The 20,112-nt window shown below is 46.0% G+C and overlaps 2 protein-coding genes and 1 long non-coding RNA gene across 3 annotated transcripts; 2 read left to right on the top strand and 1 right to left on the bottom strand.

Annotated features, from left to right (window-relative positions):
* Nucleotides 1-12,516: 12,516 nt before the first annotated feature.
* LOC123060241 (RAP domain-containing protein, chloroplastic) lies at nucleotides 12,517-15,652 on the top strand. The gene is made up of 3 exons (XM_044482846.1): nucleotides 12,517-14,362; nucleotides 14,504-14,586; nucleotides 15,300-15,652. Exons 1-3 carry the CDS (start codon nucleotides 12,589-12,591, stop codon nucleotides 15,369-15,371), a joined length of 1,929 nt encoding a protein of 642 aa, XP_044338781.1. The 5' UTR covers nucleotides 12,517-12,588; the 3' UTR covers nucleotides 15,372-15,652.
* Nucleotides 15,653-15,971: 319 nt separating this feature from the next.
* Nucleotides 15,972-18,547, bottom strand: LOC123060242 (probable uridine nucleosidase 2). Its single transcript, XM_044482847.1, has 7 exons — nucleotides 18,243-18,547; nucleotides 17,992-18,107; nucleotides 17,825-17,884; nucleotides 17,390-17,680; nucleotides 17,105-17,201; nucleotides 16,531-16,638; nucleotides 15,972-16,409 (listed from the first exon to the last, which is right to left on the bottom strand). Exons 1-7 carry the CDS (start codon nucleotides 18,541-18,543, stop codon nucleotides 16,162-16,164), a joined length of 1,221 nt encoding a protein of 406 aa, XP_044338782.1. The 5' UTR covers nucleotides 18,544-18,547; the 3' UTR covers nucleotides 15,972-16,161.
* A 570-nt stretch (nucleotides 18,548-19,117) lies between these two features.
* On the top strand, nucleotides 19,118-20,112 carry LOC123060244 (uncharacterized). Its single transcript, XR_006427819.1, has 2 exons — nucleotides 19,118-19,238; nucleotides 19,539-20,112. It is a non-coding gene; the product is annotated as an uncharacterized lncRNA (long non-coding RNA).

Raw genomic sequence — 20,112 nt, 5'->3', positions numbered from 1 at the left:
TTAATATCCCTTAGTTTCCAATAGGACCCCGCTGCCACGGGAGGGTACGACAAAAGATGGCATGCAAGTTCTTTTCCATAAGCACGTATGACTATATTCAGAATACATGCCTACATTACATTGATGAACTGGAGCTAGTTCTGTGTCACCCCAGGTTATGACCGTTACATGATCGATCGCATCCGACATAATTCTCCATCACTGATCCAATGCGTACGAGCTTTTCCTGTATTGTTCTTCGCTTATTTACTTTTCCGTTGCTACTGTTACAATTACTACAAAACTCAAAAATATTACTTTTTCTACCGTTACCTTTTGCCACTGTTACCACTAGTATCATATTACTTTGCTACTAAATATCTTGTTGCAGATATTAAGTTTCCAGGTGTGGTTGAACTGACAACTCAGCTGCTAATACTTGAGAATATTCTTTGGCTCCCCTTGTGTCGAATCAATAAATTTGGGTTGAATACTCTACCCTCAAAAATTGTTGCGATCCCCTATACTTGTGGGTTATCATTTGTCGAGATCCGATGAATTGTGGGTTTATGATCAAGATTATCTATGAAGAATATTTGAATCTTCTCTGAATTCTTTTATGTATGGTTAGTTATCTCTGCAAGTCTCTTTGAATTATCAGTTTGGTTTAGCCTAGCTACTAGATTGATCTTTCTTGCAATGGGAGAAGTGCTTAGCTTTGGGTTCAATCTTGTGGTGCTCGATCCCAGTGACAGAAAGGGAAACGGCACGTATTGTATTGTTGCCATCGAGGATAAAAATATGGGGTTTATATCATATTGCATGAGTTTATCCCTCTACATCATGTCATCTTGCTTAAAGCGTTACTCTGTTCTTATGAACTTAATACTCTAGATGCATGCTGGATAGCGGTCGATGTGTGGAGTAATAGTAGTAGATGCAGGCAGGAGTCGGTCTACTTGTCACGGACGTGATGCCTATATACATGATCATACCTAGATATTCTCATAACTATGCTCAATTCTATCAATTGCTCGACAGTAATTTGTTCACCCACCGTAATATTTATGCTATCTTGAGAGAATCCACTAGTGAAACCTATGGCCCCCGGGTCTATTTTCCATCATACAAGTTTCCAATATATTTTATTTTGCATCTTTACTTTCAATCTATATCATAAAAATACCAAAAATATTTATCTTATTATTATTATCTCTATCAGATCTCACTCTTGCAAGTGGCCGTGAAGGGATTGACAACCCCTTTATCGCGTTGGTTGCAAGGTTCTTATTTGTTTGTATAGGTATGGCGTGACTCGCACGTGGTCTCCTACTGGATTGATACCTTCGTTCTCAAAAACTGAGGGAAATACTTACGCTGCTTTGTTGCATCACCCTTTCCTCTTCAAAGGAAAACCAACGCATGCTCAAGAGGTAGCAATGGCCATGTCCTGAAATGACATGGTTTGACGCATCTCAGATCGTGGATTTGAAACATCTCTTTTCACATAACCAAGGCACCTCTGATCACCTCCATGAGAATCTCCAAAGATACCCATGCAATATGAGGTTAACAAGTTGTGTTCATGCAAAGTCATTACAGTTGGTGGTCTTCTCATGGAATATTTCGGTGAGACTGGTAAAACCTAACTTTATCTTCCTGCTGCACCAGAGGATGGTTATGCTCTTTAGTAAAACATGTGACGGTCCATCGGTTCTCTCGTAGCCCTACAATCATGTGGGCCTTGCAATCGTGACATTGCAACCAGTTATTTTTTCACGTGTCACTCATGTTCATCAAAAGTCCAGGGCATATGCTAGCATTGCTTGACTCTGTTGCAATACTATCTGTAATGCTATCAACTCCACTCTGGTCACCATCCTTTCGTGCATCAACACATGTGAAAGTCCTACTAATTAACTTTATGGGTCCTCTTGCTTGGCTATTTTTCGAAGCAGATGTTCTGATTCCAAACCCGTGGTTGAAAGCATATTTGCTATAAAAATTTCTTGCATCGTCAACTGCATCAAAGGTCATGCTCACATATGGAACAATCGGCTACGATGATATTGCATCATCATCAGCATCATCCTTATCCTGTTGCGCATCAGCAACACTAATCATCCCTTCCATATTGACTCCATTTCTAGTAGAAATCTGCGCTGTGATGTAGCTCTCATCATCCTCAACTGCATCATCGGTAGCCTAAATTTTGTTTCATTGTTGCAAAAAAAGTATCAGGTCATCAGCAAAGAAGTTAGAATGTAAAACTAGTGTTTCTAGTAGATAATATTATATAACTTTAGTTTAATTTATTATTCCACACCTGCTACTAATATATAATGCTTCTACAACTACTACTACAATCATCGCCTCATGATATTAATATAAACGCTTCCACACACTTGCTACTACAATGATCACAGTGCTAAAAGTAAAGATGATCATATTTCGGTCATGTTCCTTTCCTAGAAGATGCAACACATTTTTGTTCAACTTTTCTAGTGAAGAAACTTGTCCTGACATGATCAAATGTGATTAACATGCAACACAGTTAACACACATACAACATACCACAGAGTCAATGCTTTATATTTTCCCCACACATACAACATAACCAACATGCACTTTTTTGGGGACTTTTTCCTGATTTTTTGTTGCAATTCTTAAACTGATTTTTTAAAGGAACATTTCATATGTGGTTTCAGTTAACAGAGGGACAATGAACAGAGGACAATGGTGATGTAGTGCTACAATTCGTACTGCATATCTGAGGAGACAGTGAACAGAGGGACAAAAATCCAGGCACACGGCACACTCAATTGATGCATGCTTGTAGGAAGCTAGGGTTTGTTTGCAAATTACCCAAGCATGCGAGGGGCTAGCCCGGGAGCCATCAACAGAGAAGACAGGAGGATTGCGGAGCTCCGTTGTAGCTCCAGACCGCAGATTCCGCTAGCCGGCAAGTATCGGGGCTGATTTTGCCTGCCTGTTGCTGGATGGAGCACCAGAGCTTCCATCCATGGCAGCCAACAACATAGAGTGCACTATATGGTAACTTGCCATGCCGCGGGGGGGGGGGGTGTTGACTGTTGCAATCGACGACGGAGTTGCATCACACAGCGGCGATTGTTGACGAGGTGGATGCGAAGGCAGTGCCGCTGGGGATCTCGCCATCGCCCTAGTTCGGGTGGGTGCAGAGGAGGTGGGGATTTTGCTTCCACCTCTCACGATTGCAGCAACACGCGGGTTTGCAACGGCGTACGATTTTTCTCCGAACACGTGTCGACAATCCAACGGTCGCGCGTAATTTCCAGTCAATGGCTGTCACGACATGAATTAGCATCCGGATGACGCCTAGCAGACGCCATATTGTACATGGTCAGTCTAGGATGAAAGTCTATTTATCAACTTGGTTAATACGGTTGCAATCAATCTAGCGGGTGCTTCTTTCACTTCAATATTTATCATTGATATTGGCAGTTCTCTAGTACTCCATTTGTATTACTTTTATCTATTTATCCACCATGTTAATTTGAGTACTTGTATTGTTTTTGCTTCTGACTTTATTCCTATGCTGCATGCTGCAGACGACAACGCCTCAAACTGGACGTTTCTATCATTTGATAAATGTTCTGGAACCTTTGACTAATACTTTTTGCTAGATCTTAGGTTTCATCACCCATATACCGTCACATACTATAACAAGGCTATTGTTTATATTGTCATCAAGCATGTCTGATCGTCTGAAAGTTAAGCTTTTCTGACCTTGCACTTGCACGCAACTGCTATCATTAATGCTTAGAAGGGGCGAGTGATTGCCCTGTTTGTTTTGCTCAAATGAAAAGAAAATTGTTTTGTTACTTGAAACTTGTTTGAGTGGTAAATTATTTTCTAAGTTCTTAAGCATAAATTTATTTATTTGCACATGTTGCAATGCACGGGCCTTTTTGCTATATAGTATATAAAAGGTAATAGAAAAGAGGGACCGAGATGGGTGGTCCATGATACGTGGTAAACATAGGGGGCAAAAAAAATTTAGGGGGCAATGGATGCTCATACTGATTTATGTGATTGCGGGTGGGTGGTCCAACCGATTCAAATTGTTTCCTACCAAAATTCAGTATGCATGTATTGCGGGTGTTCATTGTACAACAGATATAGATAAAGCGTGTATTGTTCGTCTTATGTGATTTTCACAAGTGCTAATATTATTTAAGATATTACTACGGCTTTGCTTCTGCTTGACTAATGTAGTGTTCCTATATATCGCCTAAATATAAATATAGGATGAACTATCTCCAGTTGGTAGTAGCATTCACGGTCTATGGGTATGGTGAACAACCATCATCACCATCACACATCAATAGTATGAGATGCTCTCCTCCGTCAACCATGGCGCCATCTCAAGGAACTGTTCCTTGTCGTAGTTATCAGATATCTCCACAAAACGGAGTCTTGGCGTGGACAAGCTCATGTGGAACCTTTCATCGGGTGCGTTGGGGTCTTGAAAGATGTCGGTGTGGCAGTCGTTGATGGCGAGGCGCTCCAGCGAGGGCGACACCAGCGCGTCCCCGTGGAGGCTGCAGAGCACGAGATCCAGCCGCAGCAGCGCCGGGCAGCAGGAGAAGTCCAGCTGGCCGCCTCTGAGGCAAACGGCGTCGAGGTGAATCGTCGTCAGATGCGGTGAAGCGAAAGGGAGGGCGCGCCGGGGCTTCCACCGGGTCTCACCGAAGCAGGCCCTGAGCGAGCGGGCGCGGCCCGCCCGCAGGGCATGCCTGACCCAGTCGTCGACCTGGGCATTGACCTCGCGACGGTGGCGGTAGTCGTCGAAGTTGCAGTCGCAGTCAAGCAGCTTGCAGTAAGAGCAGGCGAGGCGCACCTCGACGTCGGCGTCGATCTCCAACGAGTGCAGCGGCGGCGCGGAGCCGAGGTTGCGTTCGAAGATGAGGTTGTTGACGAAGAGGAGGAACTTGGCGCCCTCGCCGCGGACGCGGATGGCGGGGACGGATTTCCAGAGGTGGCTCCAGCGGCGGGCGAGGCAGCACGTCTGCACGGCCTCGCGCGAGGGCAGGAAGGAGAGCACGTGGCAGAGGACCTCGTCCGGCAGTGGGCCGAACATGTCGACAGGGCAGCTCATCTTTGCAGATCGGTGCGGCGGCTGCAGACGGCGATGCCGGAGAAGGAGGTCGATTGAAAGGAGCCCCATGTACGTCCTTATATATCTGGAACCTGATACTACTATTATTTAGGGAAACCCCAGCTCGTAATAATAATTAATAATATATAAGATATAAGAAACAAAGCATCTACGTCCTACAATTTTGGGATCTGTTACCCCTCCCAAAAAAACTGGGATCTGTTTCCTTAATATTTGGATGTTCTTCATTATCAAAATTGAGCAGGTGCATAATTTGCTTCCATGATAACGTTATGATTTCTTCTGTGGTGCACCGATCCGTCATCAGTTTCCTTAAAATCCCGTATTTTTGTTTCCTAAAACCTGATTGTTTCCATGGGCGCTGCCCCCCCCCCCCCCCCCCCCCCCCCCCCGAGCACCAGCCCGTGTACAGCCCCTCCCCACATCGTCGTCGTCCACCGGCTGCCTCCTCCGTCCTGTCATGTGAAGGTAGTGGTGACCAAGTCACCTCCTCTCCTATCTTTTCTTTGGTTGGGATCTCATTTTGCATGCGGTGTGTGCTTGCCGAGTCGTTGTATGCAAATTTTACCATCAAATTTGAGCCACGCGTATTGCATCTTTAGTTATGTCCACGATTCCTCACCTCAGGACCGTATTCAATTTGGTGGTGACTGTTTCTGAATTTTTATGTGTAATTTCCTTTGCAGGTTTACTACTGTCCGTTTTCTGCTCTTTCAGATCCAGCCAAGCTTTTCGATCATCTCTGTTGAAATTTCAGTACACCTCAGGGTTTCCAGACTGTCAAGTGTGCCCGCTGCAGTCAGGTTGGCTTTATGTCAGATCATTCTTCTTTATCTAGTAGTTTGATAACAGCTTATTTCCTTTTCTACTTGCCATCGGGCTCTTTAACTTCAGAATTATTTTGGCAATTTCCCCAATAAGTGTGTTCCGACTCAAGATGGCAATGGGGCCCCGAAGCCCGTGTCCCCGTGGGTTTTTACCCTATTAGGGAACGGGGATGGGCACCTTTTCATCCCCGCGGAGCTGTTATTGGGCACATTATACAACCCGACACGTTTCATGGGTTTACATCCGTTTCGGTAGTCCCTGAACCCGAAACCCGGGAATACCCGCGAAATTACATTATTTTTTTATCACCGTAGTCATCTTACCCCCGAAATCTAAGAGACCTTGATGTGTTCACAAGATTGGATAAGAAACAAATATAAAGGTGTGTCTTTCTTTACATATCATCATAAAGTTTATCATTATCTTGTTGCAATGTTTCATAAGATGTTCATTACTACTTATTCGATTCTCATAGATGCTGACAATGAATAAGGACAAAGCTTTTGGAGTTGTCTTCAAGACATTCAAGAGGGAATGCAGGTGAAGTACAGGTACTTGCAAATTTCATATACTAATCTGCATATTTTTCTCATGTTTAACTTTAGCTTGAGCGAGTTTTGATCTTCCCCAGTACTTGGCACTTTGATTTGGCATTGAAAGATTTGAAGATGGTCGTTTGGAGGCTTGGAGATGTGAAAGATGCCATGATGATTCCAACTTTAAAGTGATTTGTGAACTATAAGTTCTATTTCAGAACTTATATAGTTGTTGAACCATCTACTATTGTTTTTTGTTGAAATTTACTCAAGTTATGTTGCTGAAATGTGCTTGTTTTGCTGTTGAAATGTTATTCTTTGTTGTCACTATGTTTGTTTAAATATTTTGATTTTATCATGGGTTCCCCATGGGTTCCCCGAAACCCGATGGGTTTAGGGGACGGGCGGAAAACTAGCCCCGCACACGGTGATGGGGACGGTGACGGGTTTACTATTTTCTCGTGGGGATGGGTTTGGGAAGGCAAAACCCGATGGGTTTCGTCCCCGTTGCCATCTTGAATTCCGACTGACATTGATCTTCGGTCCTTCAACAATCTACTATTGGTTTAGAGTATTGTAAAAAATTATGCATTATTTGAGAAGTTAAGTGTTACCGTATAATTGTTGTCGAATTTTTACATGAATCTGACTCAAGAAACAGCTAGAATTATTGTTTACATGAATTTGACTCAAGAAAAAAAATACTACTGCATAACTGAATATAAGTACAAATTTTCTGGAACACAGGTCCAGCGTGAATTTCTTTGGGTCATGTTTACTTTATGGAAGAGCTTTTTTTAGGTAGAGAGAAGCAGTATAAGCCTCGTCTAACCGTTGACTCTCCCTCACTAATTCCTTCCTTCACGTGCATTACCAAAAGGTCTATCACGAGAAGGAAGAGGACGAACGACCCCCACGACAACAATCGGCATTCTTCTTCTCTCATATGGTGGAGTCCCGACAGACTTAAAGTCAACCCGAGATGTCGTTTAAATGTCTTTCTAGAAAATCCGGTCTGCTAGATATTTCATATATATTCTAGCACAAGTTATGCTAAAATTCACGGAAAAATCTGGCATGACATTTGCTAAAAAAGGACATATCGAGCGCCTGAAATTTGCCGGAGCGGAAATTAATCAACACACCGGCAAAACATAGGCCACTCGGATTTTCCCTGCGATACAAAGATGTCCCTTCTCTCATATATCCGAATCAATTATCACAAGCATTCGCACATGAGCATAAACTGGTGCTCATTGCATCTCAATGGTTCAATATTGACAAAAACATTTCAATGTATCTTATAACCCGAACATTTCATTTGGTTAAGAAGCATAACTAAATACCCTAGTTCTACTCTATTCAACACCGAGGAGTAGAGAAGGAGGAGGTGGACTTTTAGCTCACCGCCTCGGGTGTAGAGGAAGTAGCTAAAGGTAGCTCAGATGACGATCACTCCAAGGAGACACGACTCTACAAAGCCTGCATATTGAAAAACAAAATTACAAAAAAAATCTATACATATTAACTAGTTTTCTATCCTATTCAAAATACTTTTTTATATTCAAAAAAGCTATTCACCAATTTTCTATTACTAAAACTTTTTTATATTACTAAAATTACAAACTATTTCTAAAACATCCTAGTTCTAGCCCTAACATTTACTAAAAATACCTTAGTGAAACCCTATGTCTAAAACATCCTAGTTCTAGCCCTAACATTTACTAAAAATACCTTAGTGAAACTAGTTCAATTAATAAACCTAACATAAGTAAATTAAGCACTTACTAAATTCCATTGTATTGAAAAAACAGTAAAAAAAACTATGTGAAACTAGTTCTATTAATAAACCTAACATAAGTAAATGAAGCACTTACTAAATTCTATTGTATTGAAAAAACAGTAAAAAACTACATTATCACTGAGGAGAGATGGAGGGAGGCAGGAGGGAGGAAGGCGTGGGAGGCCGAGGGAGGAGGGGGTGGGAGGAGATAGAAGGAGGGAGAAGGAGGTGGGAGGGGGGAGGAGGGCAGTGGGAGGAGGAGGAGGGCGGAGGGCGCGACCGAAGGAGAAGGGAGGAGGGCACGGCAGGAGGAGGGAGGAGGGCGATGGGAGGAGGAGGAGGAGGGGCGCCGCATACCGAGGAAGGAGGAGCGAGGACGGCTGCGGCAATGCGGCGGCGGGGGAGGGCCGAACATCGGCGGCGGTGGAACGGTGAGGGGAGAGTGGGAGTGGAGAGTGAGGGGCGGCCAGTGGAGAAGATGGGATGGGTTTAGCAGTAGCGCGTGCTAGGCGAAAGCGCTACTACTAAACTACCTATTAGCAGCGCGTTTGATGGGAACGCGCTACTACTACACTTTGTCTGGTGGCAACGGTGTGGCAATATTAGTAGTAGCGCACTTTGTCCTTGCCGTGTTACTGCTACATTGTAGCAATAGCGCCTTATGTTGACATGCACTACTGCTAAGTACCAGTAGCGTGTCATTTTAACCCGCGCTACTGCTAAGGTTCTGTGTATAAGGTTTTTTCTAGCAGTGTATGCAATAGCAAAGAAGGCATAAGCTGAACAAATTCAGAACGAAGAGAGCAAAGCAGAGGGCGCTCGCTCAAGAACCAAGACGATCAAGTCGCGCACGAGTAACAACACACTTGGATCACTAGCTGAATACGCTAGTGACTGAAGGGGTTATCCTGGGACCCGTCTGCAAGTATGTGAGAGTTTGGTTTCAATAGCTAGCTTGGAGAGGGAACTGAGCATCAGATTAGGAACTGAACCTGGAGCACCCTGGTAAGTAAGGGCAAACTATTCATCATCTGTGCCCTTCTCCCTCCTTTGATTTTTTATCCAAATCCAGCATGCTGAAGAAATTGGAAGCCAGTGTTTCCCTGTACTTGCTGCTTGCTAATTTTGGTTTGTAGTTTTTTTTCTAATTCTTGCAGTTTGTACTTGTTGCTTGTAGTTTCCCTGTTCTTGGGAAAGCATGGCATCGACATTGATTTTTGGCGTATGTCATATATTGAAAAGATCATGCACGTAGTGCAGTGCCTTGATATGGCCGCATGGAAACAATCCATGTATCCTTACGTACACAAATTGATTGTATTATTTCTTTCTGGGTGATTGATTGTATTTTTTTTTATTTCATTTGCCTCCTTTAGTTTCTACAAGGGGAGAGAATAATGAATTATAAAAAATTGGCGCCACGATAGTTTTCTCATTCCAGCAATCCTCCATTGCCTTCCAGCCTCATTATAGTGATTAGTGAAGATATATGAGCGTTCGAGATAGGACAGTCAACACTCCTAGCAATCCATGGCGCCCACTCTTCGTCTCCTCTCTCGATACAATTTTACTCACTGATGATGAGGACGTCAAGGACGTGATTGACATCAGAATCTGATGGCGCTGCCAGGCCGTCGCCGTGCGGCCACATCTTTTGTGGATGCTAGCTCCAGCTACGGCGACTCTCACAATGACACCACACCAACTCGGCGGAGTCGGCCGGCCAAATACAGCTAATGGCATAGCGACAACAATCTTCGGCTTGTGGAAATCGATGGGAGGCTCTGCAAGGATTACGATGGCGCACGTGTACCTTTAACAACGCTCGTGGAGGAGTTTCTGAATTGTGGGTCATTGTTCTGCCGTGGCAACATGAACTCATGCATCATCACGCAGAAGATGAGATATTTGTCGAACAAGTTGTTGGATATGTTCAAGAACAAGTACACGCGCAATTATCGCAAATCGCGCGCACGGCAGAAAAAATAACTCTTCAAACACTGCAAAAGGCATGACAACACATTATGAAACAAGACATATTAGCTTGTTGGACGATGTGTTGCCATGCCTTTATGTAGTATTTGATGGTGTGCTCCTCCCTAAGAAAGACGGTGCCGACGAGATCATCGACTATTGCCCAATTAGCCTTACACATGCCATTGCAAAGATTGTGGCCAAACTGTTGGTCATGTAACTTGCCCCTCACAATGACGCCCTCATTCCCAACACCCAAAGCGTCTTCACTAAGACTCGAAGCATCCATGATAACTTCATGTTTGTCCGCATTTACGTGTGTTGGTTGCACCGACGAAAAAAGGCTTCAATCTTTCTCAAGTTTGACATAAGAAAGACCTTCGAGTCTGTGCACTGGGAGTATATCTTTGACCTCCTCCAACGGCGAGGCTCACCCCTCACTTTCACAACTAAATTGCCACCTTCTCTCCATGTCTTCCTCAAGGGTGCTTCTCAACGGTGTACCCGGCACTCCCATTCGCCATGGTCGCGGCCTCAGGCGGGGAGATCCCCTGTCGTTGTCGTTCTTCGCCATCACAATTGACCCTTTGTAACCTCTTATAGTTGTCCACCGAGCGTGGTCTTTTGCATCCTTTCAGAGACCGTGGGAAGATGCTTTACCCCTTTTTGTACACCAATGATGTGACCATATTTGTGGCCCCGATTAAGGAGGATATGCATGCCCTCTCCTCCACCGTTAATGACTTTGGGGAGGTCACAGGGTTGATAACAAGTCGCGCTTTGCCCCTATCTGCTGCGACGACATAGACCTTGGCGACATGATGCAAAGCCTCCATATGATGTGGTCGGCCTTCCCCATGTGTTGTTTTCAGTTGCCTTTGTCGATCAAGCGCCTCAAGCACATTCACTTTCAACACTTCGAAGATAAGGTGGCGGCCAAGCTTCCCCCTTGTCAAGGCTATTTTTTCACTACCATCAAGCCTGTGGCCTTGGTCATGGTGGTTCTCACGGTCGTCACTGTCTATCATATCACCCCCTACCCTAGCATCCCTTTGGAGGTTTTGCAATTCATTGACAGGTTGTGGAAGGCCTTTCTTTGGGTGGGATCTGACAAGGTCTCGGCTGGGAAATCCAAAATTAAATGGGAGATGGTGTGCCGGCCTACCGTCTTTGGTGGCCTTGGGATCCTGCACTTGGGCAATTTCTCTCGGGCCCTACGCCTCGGTTGGCCTTGGTTCGAGTGGCCCGCGCGGGAGAGAACATGGGTGGGCACTGGCAACCCTTGTGATAGCTCGGATATGGTTCTCTTCCATGCTCTCACCATTGCGATGATCGATGATGGCGCTAAGGCGAGCTTCCAGAACTCGCCATGGGTCAACGGAATGCAACCTAAAGACATTGCTCCTTCCATTTTTTGACATCTCCACGCACAAAGAAGAACGACCGAGTCAAGGATGCCCTTGTGGGTGATCTTGGGTGAATATCAATGAACTTCCAACAGCCTATTTATGCTACATATCCAGGAGTTCTTCAACCTTTGGTCCTTTACGTCTCAGGCACAGCTTGTTGACGGCCGCCTGGACTTAATTGTGTGGAAGCTCGGGATGCTACTTTGCGGCTTTAGCATGGTGTGGAAGATTTGGGCTCCTCCCAACTGCAAATTCTTTGTGGCTAATCATACAAAATGGGTTTGGACGCCAGGCAGATTGGCTAAGTGCGGGTGACCAAAATGTGGCACCGTTGAGTTGGTTGCTCATATGAGATACCAATGCCGTTTCTCCCTCTAGATTTGGAACTTGGCCCGTGATTGGCTTGGCCACCATTGCTTTCATTCTACCTTCTGGAGGAGCATCGACAACGTTAAGGCTTGATGAGAACACTTCTTGCTTCAAAATCATGCTAACCGCAAGGGTATGGCGACGCTCGCAATGCTCATCGCATGCGAGATTTGGAACGAGTGCAACACAAGTGTGTTCAACCACCAATCCATAACACCACTAATCATCTTTGGTAGGATTTGTGCGGCGGCTTATATTTGGTAAGGCGGCTTATAAGTACTCCCGTTTTACTTCCGCATATTAACCGCTTGATTACCACAGACCTGAGTTATGAAACTACATTGTGCACATTCAGACTAGCAGACACAGGCTTATTTTTTTTGTTACAATTTCTCTGAACTTTCTGAAGCAAAGTCTGTGCACATTCAGAGTTTCAGACTAACACAAGAAAACCAAGCAGCCTTCCCAGGTGAGGCCAGGCGCTGAAATTCCTTCTTATCCATCCAGAGACTCGAGCCGCGCTACCCCGATTGAGCCGAGCAACCAACAATGGAAACCGCTGCCGCGCTCCTCGCCCCTCTCCCCCGAAGCACCGCCGGCGGCGGCAGCACCTTCCCCGTGCTCTCCTCCAGCAACCCGTACCACCATTATCCCCAGCCCCACCACCCCATTTTCTCCGGCCTCCCCAGCCTCAGTCTCAGGGGATGCGCCTCTCGCCTCCCGCCCTGCCGCGCCGCCGTGAAGGAGGACGACGCCACGCCGCAGTGGCAGCTCGACTTCCTCGGGCCCGACCCTCAGCCGCGGTCCGGGAACGACGACGGCGACGACGACCCGCTCCCCGCCGCGAGCACCGACTGGTGCGTCCGCGCGCGCCGCTCCGCGCTGCGCTCCATCGAGGCCAGGGGCCTCACGCCGGCGCTCCAGCGCATGGTCACCCCGCCCAAGAAGAAGAAGAAGAAGAAGCAGAAGAAGAGGGTCCTCGGCAGGAAGCCCCGCAAGCACGACGCCGACGAGGAGGAGCCGCCGCTGGATGGGGACGAGTTCGACAGCGACGAGGAGGCGACCCTGGACGACCTCGACCTCCGGGTGGCGCAGCTCGGGGACGGGCTGTTCGACGAAAAGCGGCAGAGGAACCGGGAGCGCTTCATCCAGACGCTCTCCAGCTTCGCCGCCGCGCCGTCCAACCGGACCAAGGAGGTGGCCCTCAACAGGGACATCGTGCAGGCGCAGACCGCCGAGGAGGTGCTGGCGCTCACCGCCGACGTCGTCGCGGCCGTCGCCAAGGGCCTCAGCCCCTCGCCGCTCACCGCGCTCAACATCGCCACCGCGCTCCACCGCATCGCCAGGAGGATGGAGGCCGTGTCCATGGTGCAGACGCACCGGCTGGCCTTCGCGCGGCACAGGGACATGTCCATGCTCGTGGGGCTGGCCATGATGTCCCTCCCGGAGTGCTCGCCGCAGGGCGTGTCCAACATCTGCTGGGCCTTGTCCAAGATCGGGGGTGACCTGCTCTACTTGCCGGAGATGGATAGGATTGCCGGCGTGGCCATCTCCAAGGCTGACGATTTCAACGCGCAGAATGTCGCCAATGTCGCTGGAGCGTTCGCCACCATGCGCCAGTCAGCACCAGGCCTTTTCTCGGCGTTGGCACAGAGAGCAGCAACACTGGTGCACACCTTCAAGGAGCAAGAGCTTGCTCAGTTCCTCTGGGGATGTGCTTCTCTTAATGAATGCCCCGGTCCTTTGCTCGACGCACTTGATGCTGCTTTCCAGGATGCTGCCATCTTCAAATGTAATGTCTATGATCCATCGTCGTCAGACATGCAGCAGAACGCTGCCAAAGAAGCTTCGAGCGAAGAATATGGTAACAATTCTCATGCGCTAAACTTTAGTCGAGATCAGCTTGGCAATATTGCTTGGTCCTATGCTGTTCTTGGGCAACTGGACCGACAATTCTTCTCACATATCTGGAACACTCTGAGCCAACACGAAGAGCAGAGAGTCTCTGATCAGTACAGGGAAGACATAATGTTCGCATCACAGGTATATCTTGCAAATCAGTCTCTGAAGCTTGAATATCCACATCTCAATATGGACTTAAGAGATGATTTGGAAGAGAAAATAACAAAAGCGGTGAAGAGCAAGCGCTTCAATCAGAAGACGACCTCCTTGTTCCAGAAGGATGTCGGACGTCTTTTACATAGCACCGGACATGAATGGGTTAGAGAATATACGGTGGATGGTTACACCGTCGATGCGGTGTTAGTTGATGAGAAGCTTGCATTTGAGATTGACGGGACGACACACTTCTCAAGGAATTTAGGTATCCTCTACTATTGATGTCTGTTGCTTTCTGTGCTTTACTTACCATTTCTGATAAAAGACTGTCCATTTTCTTCTTGTTTCCCTACTTGATTCTGCATCTCAAAGCAGAAACTAATGCAGATGTGTACCTGTTTTTCAGGCACACCATTAGGCCACACGGCATTTAAAAGGCGTTACATACCCGCTGCTGGATGGAAATTAGTTTCCTTGTCTCACCAAGAGGTTAGTCACACCTTGAAGATGGCAACCATTAGTAAATTTTACAAATTTATTGTTTAATCTGTCGTCGATTAACAAAGAAAATTCACAGCTACTCTATATTGTGTCATATTTTCCAGAACTTCATATGCCACCATCTCAAATCAATGTTCTGTTTTGTTTTTCAAAAGAAATGGCTTCTCTCTATTATTCATGTTTATCTGTAAACTCACATGAACTTGTTGGACAGAAAAAAAAAGTTCTTGTTCTGCATTTTGTGCTCTCATATGAACTTTAGGGACATTTTAGTAGCTTGACTTGGATTTCAGCATTAGTTTTCTGAGTTCTCTGAATAAGTGAGAATATCTATTTTAAGAATTACTGTGATAATATATTAAGAGTTTCTTTTCCCTGACACTCATTAGTGTGTCATATTAATTAATCTATTGTCAATTCGCAAAGGAAATTCTTAACTCCTCCACAGCGTGACATATTTTCCAGGATTTCATATGCCACCATCTGAAATCAATGTCTTGTTCTGTTTTTTCTATAAGAAAAGGCTTCTCCGGTTCTCCCTATTACTCATGTTTATCTGTAATGGAGCTCACACGAACTTGTACCGGCATTTTGTGCACTCATATGAACCTTGACTTGGATTTCAGCATTAGTTTTCTTAGTTACCTGAATAGGTGAAAATATTTATTATATTAAGAGTTTGTTTTCCTTGACAATCACAGTGGGAGGAGCTTCAAGGTGAGACTGAGCAAATGGAGTATCTGAGGAGAATTTTAGGCATTGATGCAGAATAAGTGTAGCCGTTGGACATTTGACATCATGAGCTCTGCCAACACGAAGAACGCCCCTGGAATTGCATTTTCAAGCAATTTGTGGTGGATCCAACTTTGGGCTTTGCAGGGTGCGGTGTTTATTGGGCGCAACGTGTAGCTTCAAGGCTTAGCGTGTCAGAAGCCGTTGGTGATGAGATATAGTTATGTTTTTGTTTTGTTTGGGACGCACGTGAAATATCTGTATACACTGAACTATTCTGTATCACATGATAATTTTTGGGAAACTGTTTGGTGCTGAAACACATAAGCCTTGAAGATGTTGCCATAAGCCTTGAAGCCATTGGTGATCAGGTTGCCATATGTTGCACTGCCTGAGAACTCTTGATGATGGCATGACATTGGAATGGTTTGATGCCAAAAATTGGCATGCCAACATTTGGCAAATGCCAAAAATGGTTGGTTACTATGTTTACTTGCCAACCTCACAAGAAGTTGCCCATTTTTGGCAATTTTTTATATTGTCAATTGTTGGCTTGCCAAGTATTGGCAATGCCCAATGTTGGCATCAAACCAATTATCCTCTTACACACCAAACAATTGATTCAGATGTGCATTGAGAACTGAAAAGTGAAAATGGACTATAATCTGGTCCTTATGTCTGATGTGTAAAAGGCTCAAGTGTTGAACTACAAGTGTAAATGTCAAGTGTTGAACTACAAAGAAAAAGGCACATGGTAAGGTAGCCAATACATAATGCAACATTGACAAATATGTTCTTGAATCTTGACTGCAGCATTGCAAATGAAATGTTTCAATCGTCCGTGAGAAGCCTCTGCATTATGAGCTCCACGACAGCAGGGGCATCGACCGTGACAGCAACCTTCACGGTAGGCTTACCACACCACGCTGTTATCTCCCCATACGTTTTCTTGGTATTGTCGAAAACGGTGAGACCCTTTGTGATTCCATCCGTCTGAACCCTCACCACTCCTTCCGTGTAAGTCATCAGCGACGGATCTACGGCGGCAAGAAGAGTTGTGGGATCATGAAGATATACTCCTGCAACCATTTCATCATACTCACAAAATCAGTCATTCAAGTCTCTTTAGTTGTTCAGCTTCTCATCATCAAGTGATCCATCCAAGTTAAGTGTGTACTGACTGGCTGCTTTCATACTGACCTGTTATGGAGTAGGCGTCCATGTGATAATCATAATAATAACCCAGTATATTGCTCAAGTAGCGAGCATATTTGCTATCGGACTGTTCAAGCTTCTTCCGGTCAACATCTGCAGACACGTCAAAATGTTATGTTTTCTAATACATGGCAACTGTCAATATCAAACATAGATTCATCCAACAAGAGGTGGTACATCTATGCAACCTAACTATCTGTAGTCATCCATGAAGACCAAGTGACAACTAAATTTAAATCATTCCGAGCGAACAAAGCACTCGGTGTCAAAATGGGTGCCTTCATTCTTCGAAAAGATATCTTCTAAGCTAGTATAGTTGGTAAAACAACTAGAACCGAACTCATGCCTTATGTTATTAACCAAAGGTTCACACTGTTGCTGTTAACCCCTGTATGATTAACTCAAGCAAAACATATGATATAATCACAAGGAAAGAAGAATATATCCCACTATATATGAAACCACAATTAGTATCATGTTGCTATTTTCAGCTCTGCTATATAACAAGGTCTCAAAAGTAACAAGATACAGAAACAACTCCGGACAGCAAGAGAATTACCAGAAAGGAGTACTTGGTGCGTAATGTTAATTCCGATGGCCAAAATATCCGCACCGCAGGTAAAAACTATATCAGCCGCATCAGGATCGCCAAATATCTGTTTAATCGAGATAACCAATTAACCAGTGAAGGCAAGATGATGAATTGTTGGAATTGCAGCTTGCAATTTGTAAATCAATGCTCTGAAAGAAGAAGCTGGTGACATAAAGTGTGTTGTTCTCTGAATTTGAAGGGAAACGTGACAGGACAACATCATCTAACAAGAATCTGATAGGACTAACTCACATTTGCCTCAGCTGCAGGGTTGACATTTCCATTAACTGAATATGCGCCACCCAGGATAATAATCTGCCCAATCTTCTTTGGGAAAGAGGGGTCAAGCTCGACAGCCAGCGCAAGGTTGGTGAGGGGTCCGAGGGCGACGACGGTGACCTGTCCGGGGTAGAGATTCGCCTGCTCGACAAGGAAGGCGGCGGCGGACTGGTCCAGCGCCTTGCCGGCCGGCGGAGGGAAGTTCTGGTTGCCGAGGCCATCGGAACCGTGGACGAAGCTAGCAATCCGTAGCTTGGTGGCTTTCTGAATTTTATTCACGGTGGAGCACACAGACATTCAGTTTCAGTTAACAGGGACTTCTTGACTGATGGAGATGTCAGCAATTAACTGAATGAGATGCTGTACACGCACATACATTTCATACATAATCTGATGAACTAAGGGTACCTTGATTGTTACATGGGATCCCTCTGCGACGGGGATGTCGGTCCTCCCAGCGGTCTCCAGCTGAAATCAAGCTAGAGATGGACTCGATTAGCATCAGAAAGATCCACTCATGAAAGCTGAAAGTCAAAATGCGAGCGAGGGAGTGGAGTGGGGTGGGGTGGACCGACGAGGTGCAGCGCGTTGCGGGTGGCGAGGGCGGTGTAGACGTTGCCGAAGATGGTGGTGAGTCCCACCACCTCCAGCTCCGGCGACCTGAGCGCCACGAAGATGGCCATGGCGTCATCTGCGGTTCGTCCATCCCCGGCGAATTCGCAATGCAAGATTCATAAGGAGGGGGATATGATGATAATAAATCGAGAAAAACAAGAGGAGGGATCGACAAAACAAGATTCGTAAGAACGGATGGGTGGATGCGGACCGATCCCTGGGTCGGTGTCGATGATGACCTTCTTCTTCTTGGTGACGGCGGCCATGGACATGGATCCCTGGATCGGATTCTTGGGGATCGGGGCAGCGCCGGTTGTGCAGGCGGATCGAGCGAGGTGGAGACGGAGATGGAGATGTGTACACGTCTCGCTCACAGGCAGTGATGCGGCTGGCTCAACTTGAGAGAGGGAAAGCGGCGCGGCCGACCTCTCCGGGCAGTAGTATATCCCAAAAGGAAAGGCTGTTGGAGATCCACGGGGCCCCAGCCGGCCAGCCCAGATCGATCCACCCATGACCCATGGTTCCGATGGGCAGCCTTGTCACCATCATTTCCCTGTTTCTAGAGCACCATACACCTTCTTTTAGAATAGGGGTACACGTCAGACATGCACAATCTAAGTAATTTTTTTTTCAAATGCTAACAGTCTTTTTCTCTTTAACATCAGTACAGACACAGACATTCATGTATACACATATACGCTCATATATACACATATACATTCACCCATATGAACGCACACACGCACACCCTACCCCGATGAGCATCTCGGAAAGACTGGGTCAGCATATCATCCTCGTAATCGACGAGAACGTCTTCTTTCACTGAACGCGTATCACCGAAAATTCTGAAATAAATTCAGGATAAATACAAGCAAGAAAACTTGAACCCTGAAGAGCTGGAATATCACTATTCACCTAATCATATAGGTTGGTTCTTCAAAGGCTAACAGTCTGACATCAGATTTTAAACATTTGGGATCAAACGTGTCGCGGGCCGCTAGATTGGATGCGCAAATCTTGATGCATGGGCTCCTGTCACGTCACTTTTTCAATTAATTCGCTCAGGGATTGTCACGGCGCGAACAAGCCTTATCCTCGGCAGCTTCGTTTCTATCCAACGAAAATCTCACCCGCTCCCCTTCTCCCCACCACCAGCGCGCCATCAAAGGAACTCGCCGCGCCATTCCTCCACCTCCCCTCAACTCTGGTACGTGGATCTCGCCATGCCTTTTCCCTCCACCTCCTCCCGACTGCATCACACCTCTGTTGCCTGAAACCCGCCGCCTCGATCAACCATCAGCATATCATAGGAGACTCATGGCCGCTAGCCACCATGCGTTGCATCTTGTCATTCTCCTCGTTATTCATCGGAAATTGCAGCGGAAAGAAGTGCATCTGCATAGGAGGCGCGCGACCTCTCCACAGGAACTCACTTGCGATGGCCTCCTCGGCCGCACAAACAGCGTTCGCTGCCTCTCATTGATGATGCCCTTCCTTTCCTGTACAGGATACTGTTGCTCATCAATTCTGGACTCCACATGAAGAGAAAAGGGACAAGGCCAAGGGTAATGTACCTATGGCTCCTTCCCGAAAGGCAAGGCCAATGGCGGAACTCCTTGGTCGCATTGCTAGCTTCCTTGTTCAGTCCCAGAAGGCCATCATCACTGTCTGCACTGTCAATGCAATAAATGTTGCTATCATGGAGTCATGTCATACAACGAGGGTCAACCAGCATAAGGCTCGTCTTCGTGCCTGAGGTGGGAGACCTATCGATGATGATCCTATCCCTCTAGCTCCTCCGATCCCTGAGTTTGGCTTCCCGACTGAGACCGACATCTTCTCACAGGGGGTCCCCGACGATGACAACATCGATGAGGAGTGATCATTTGGGTCTCATTAGTTTCCTTCACCCTTTTTGGTACTTGTTGTCAAAGGGGGAGAAGTGGTATGTTAGGCCTCGCGGGTGCTCGCATAGGTAGAGTCACATGCCTTGGTTTTTATTCGCTATGTAATTTATGAAAACAAGCATGCTTTAATTGCTATGTGATAATAATTCATTGTGCTAAGAGTTACAGAATCAA

This window comes from Triticum aestivum, chromosome 3A, assembly GCF_018294505.1.
Source record: "Triticum aestivum cultivar Chinese Spring chromosome 3A, IWGSC CS RefSeq v2.1, whole genome shotgun sequence".
Classification (NCBI taxonomy): Eukaryota; Viridiplantae; Streptophyta; class Magnoliopsida; order Poales; family Poaceae; genus Triticum; species Triticum aestivum.
The sequence above is the reverse complement of the archived record's forward strand: the minus strand, read 5'-3'. Positions and strand labels throughout refer to the sequence as shown.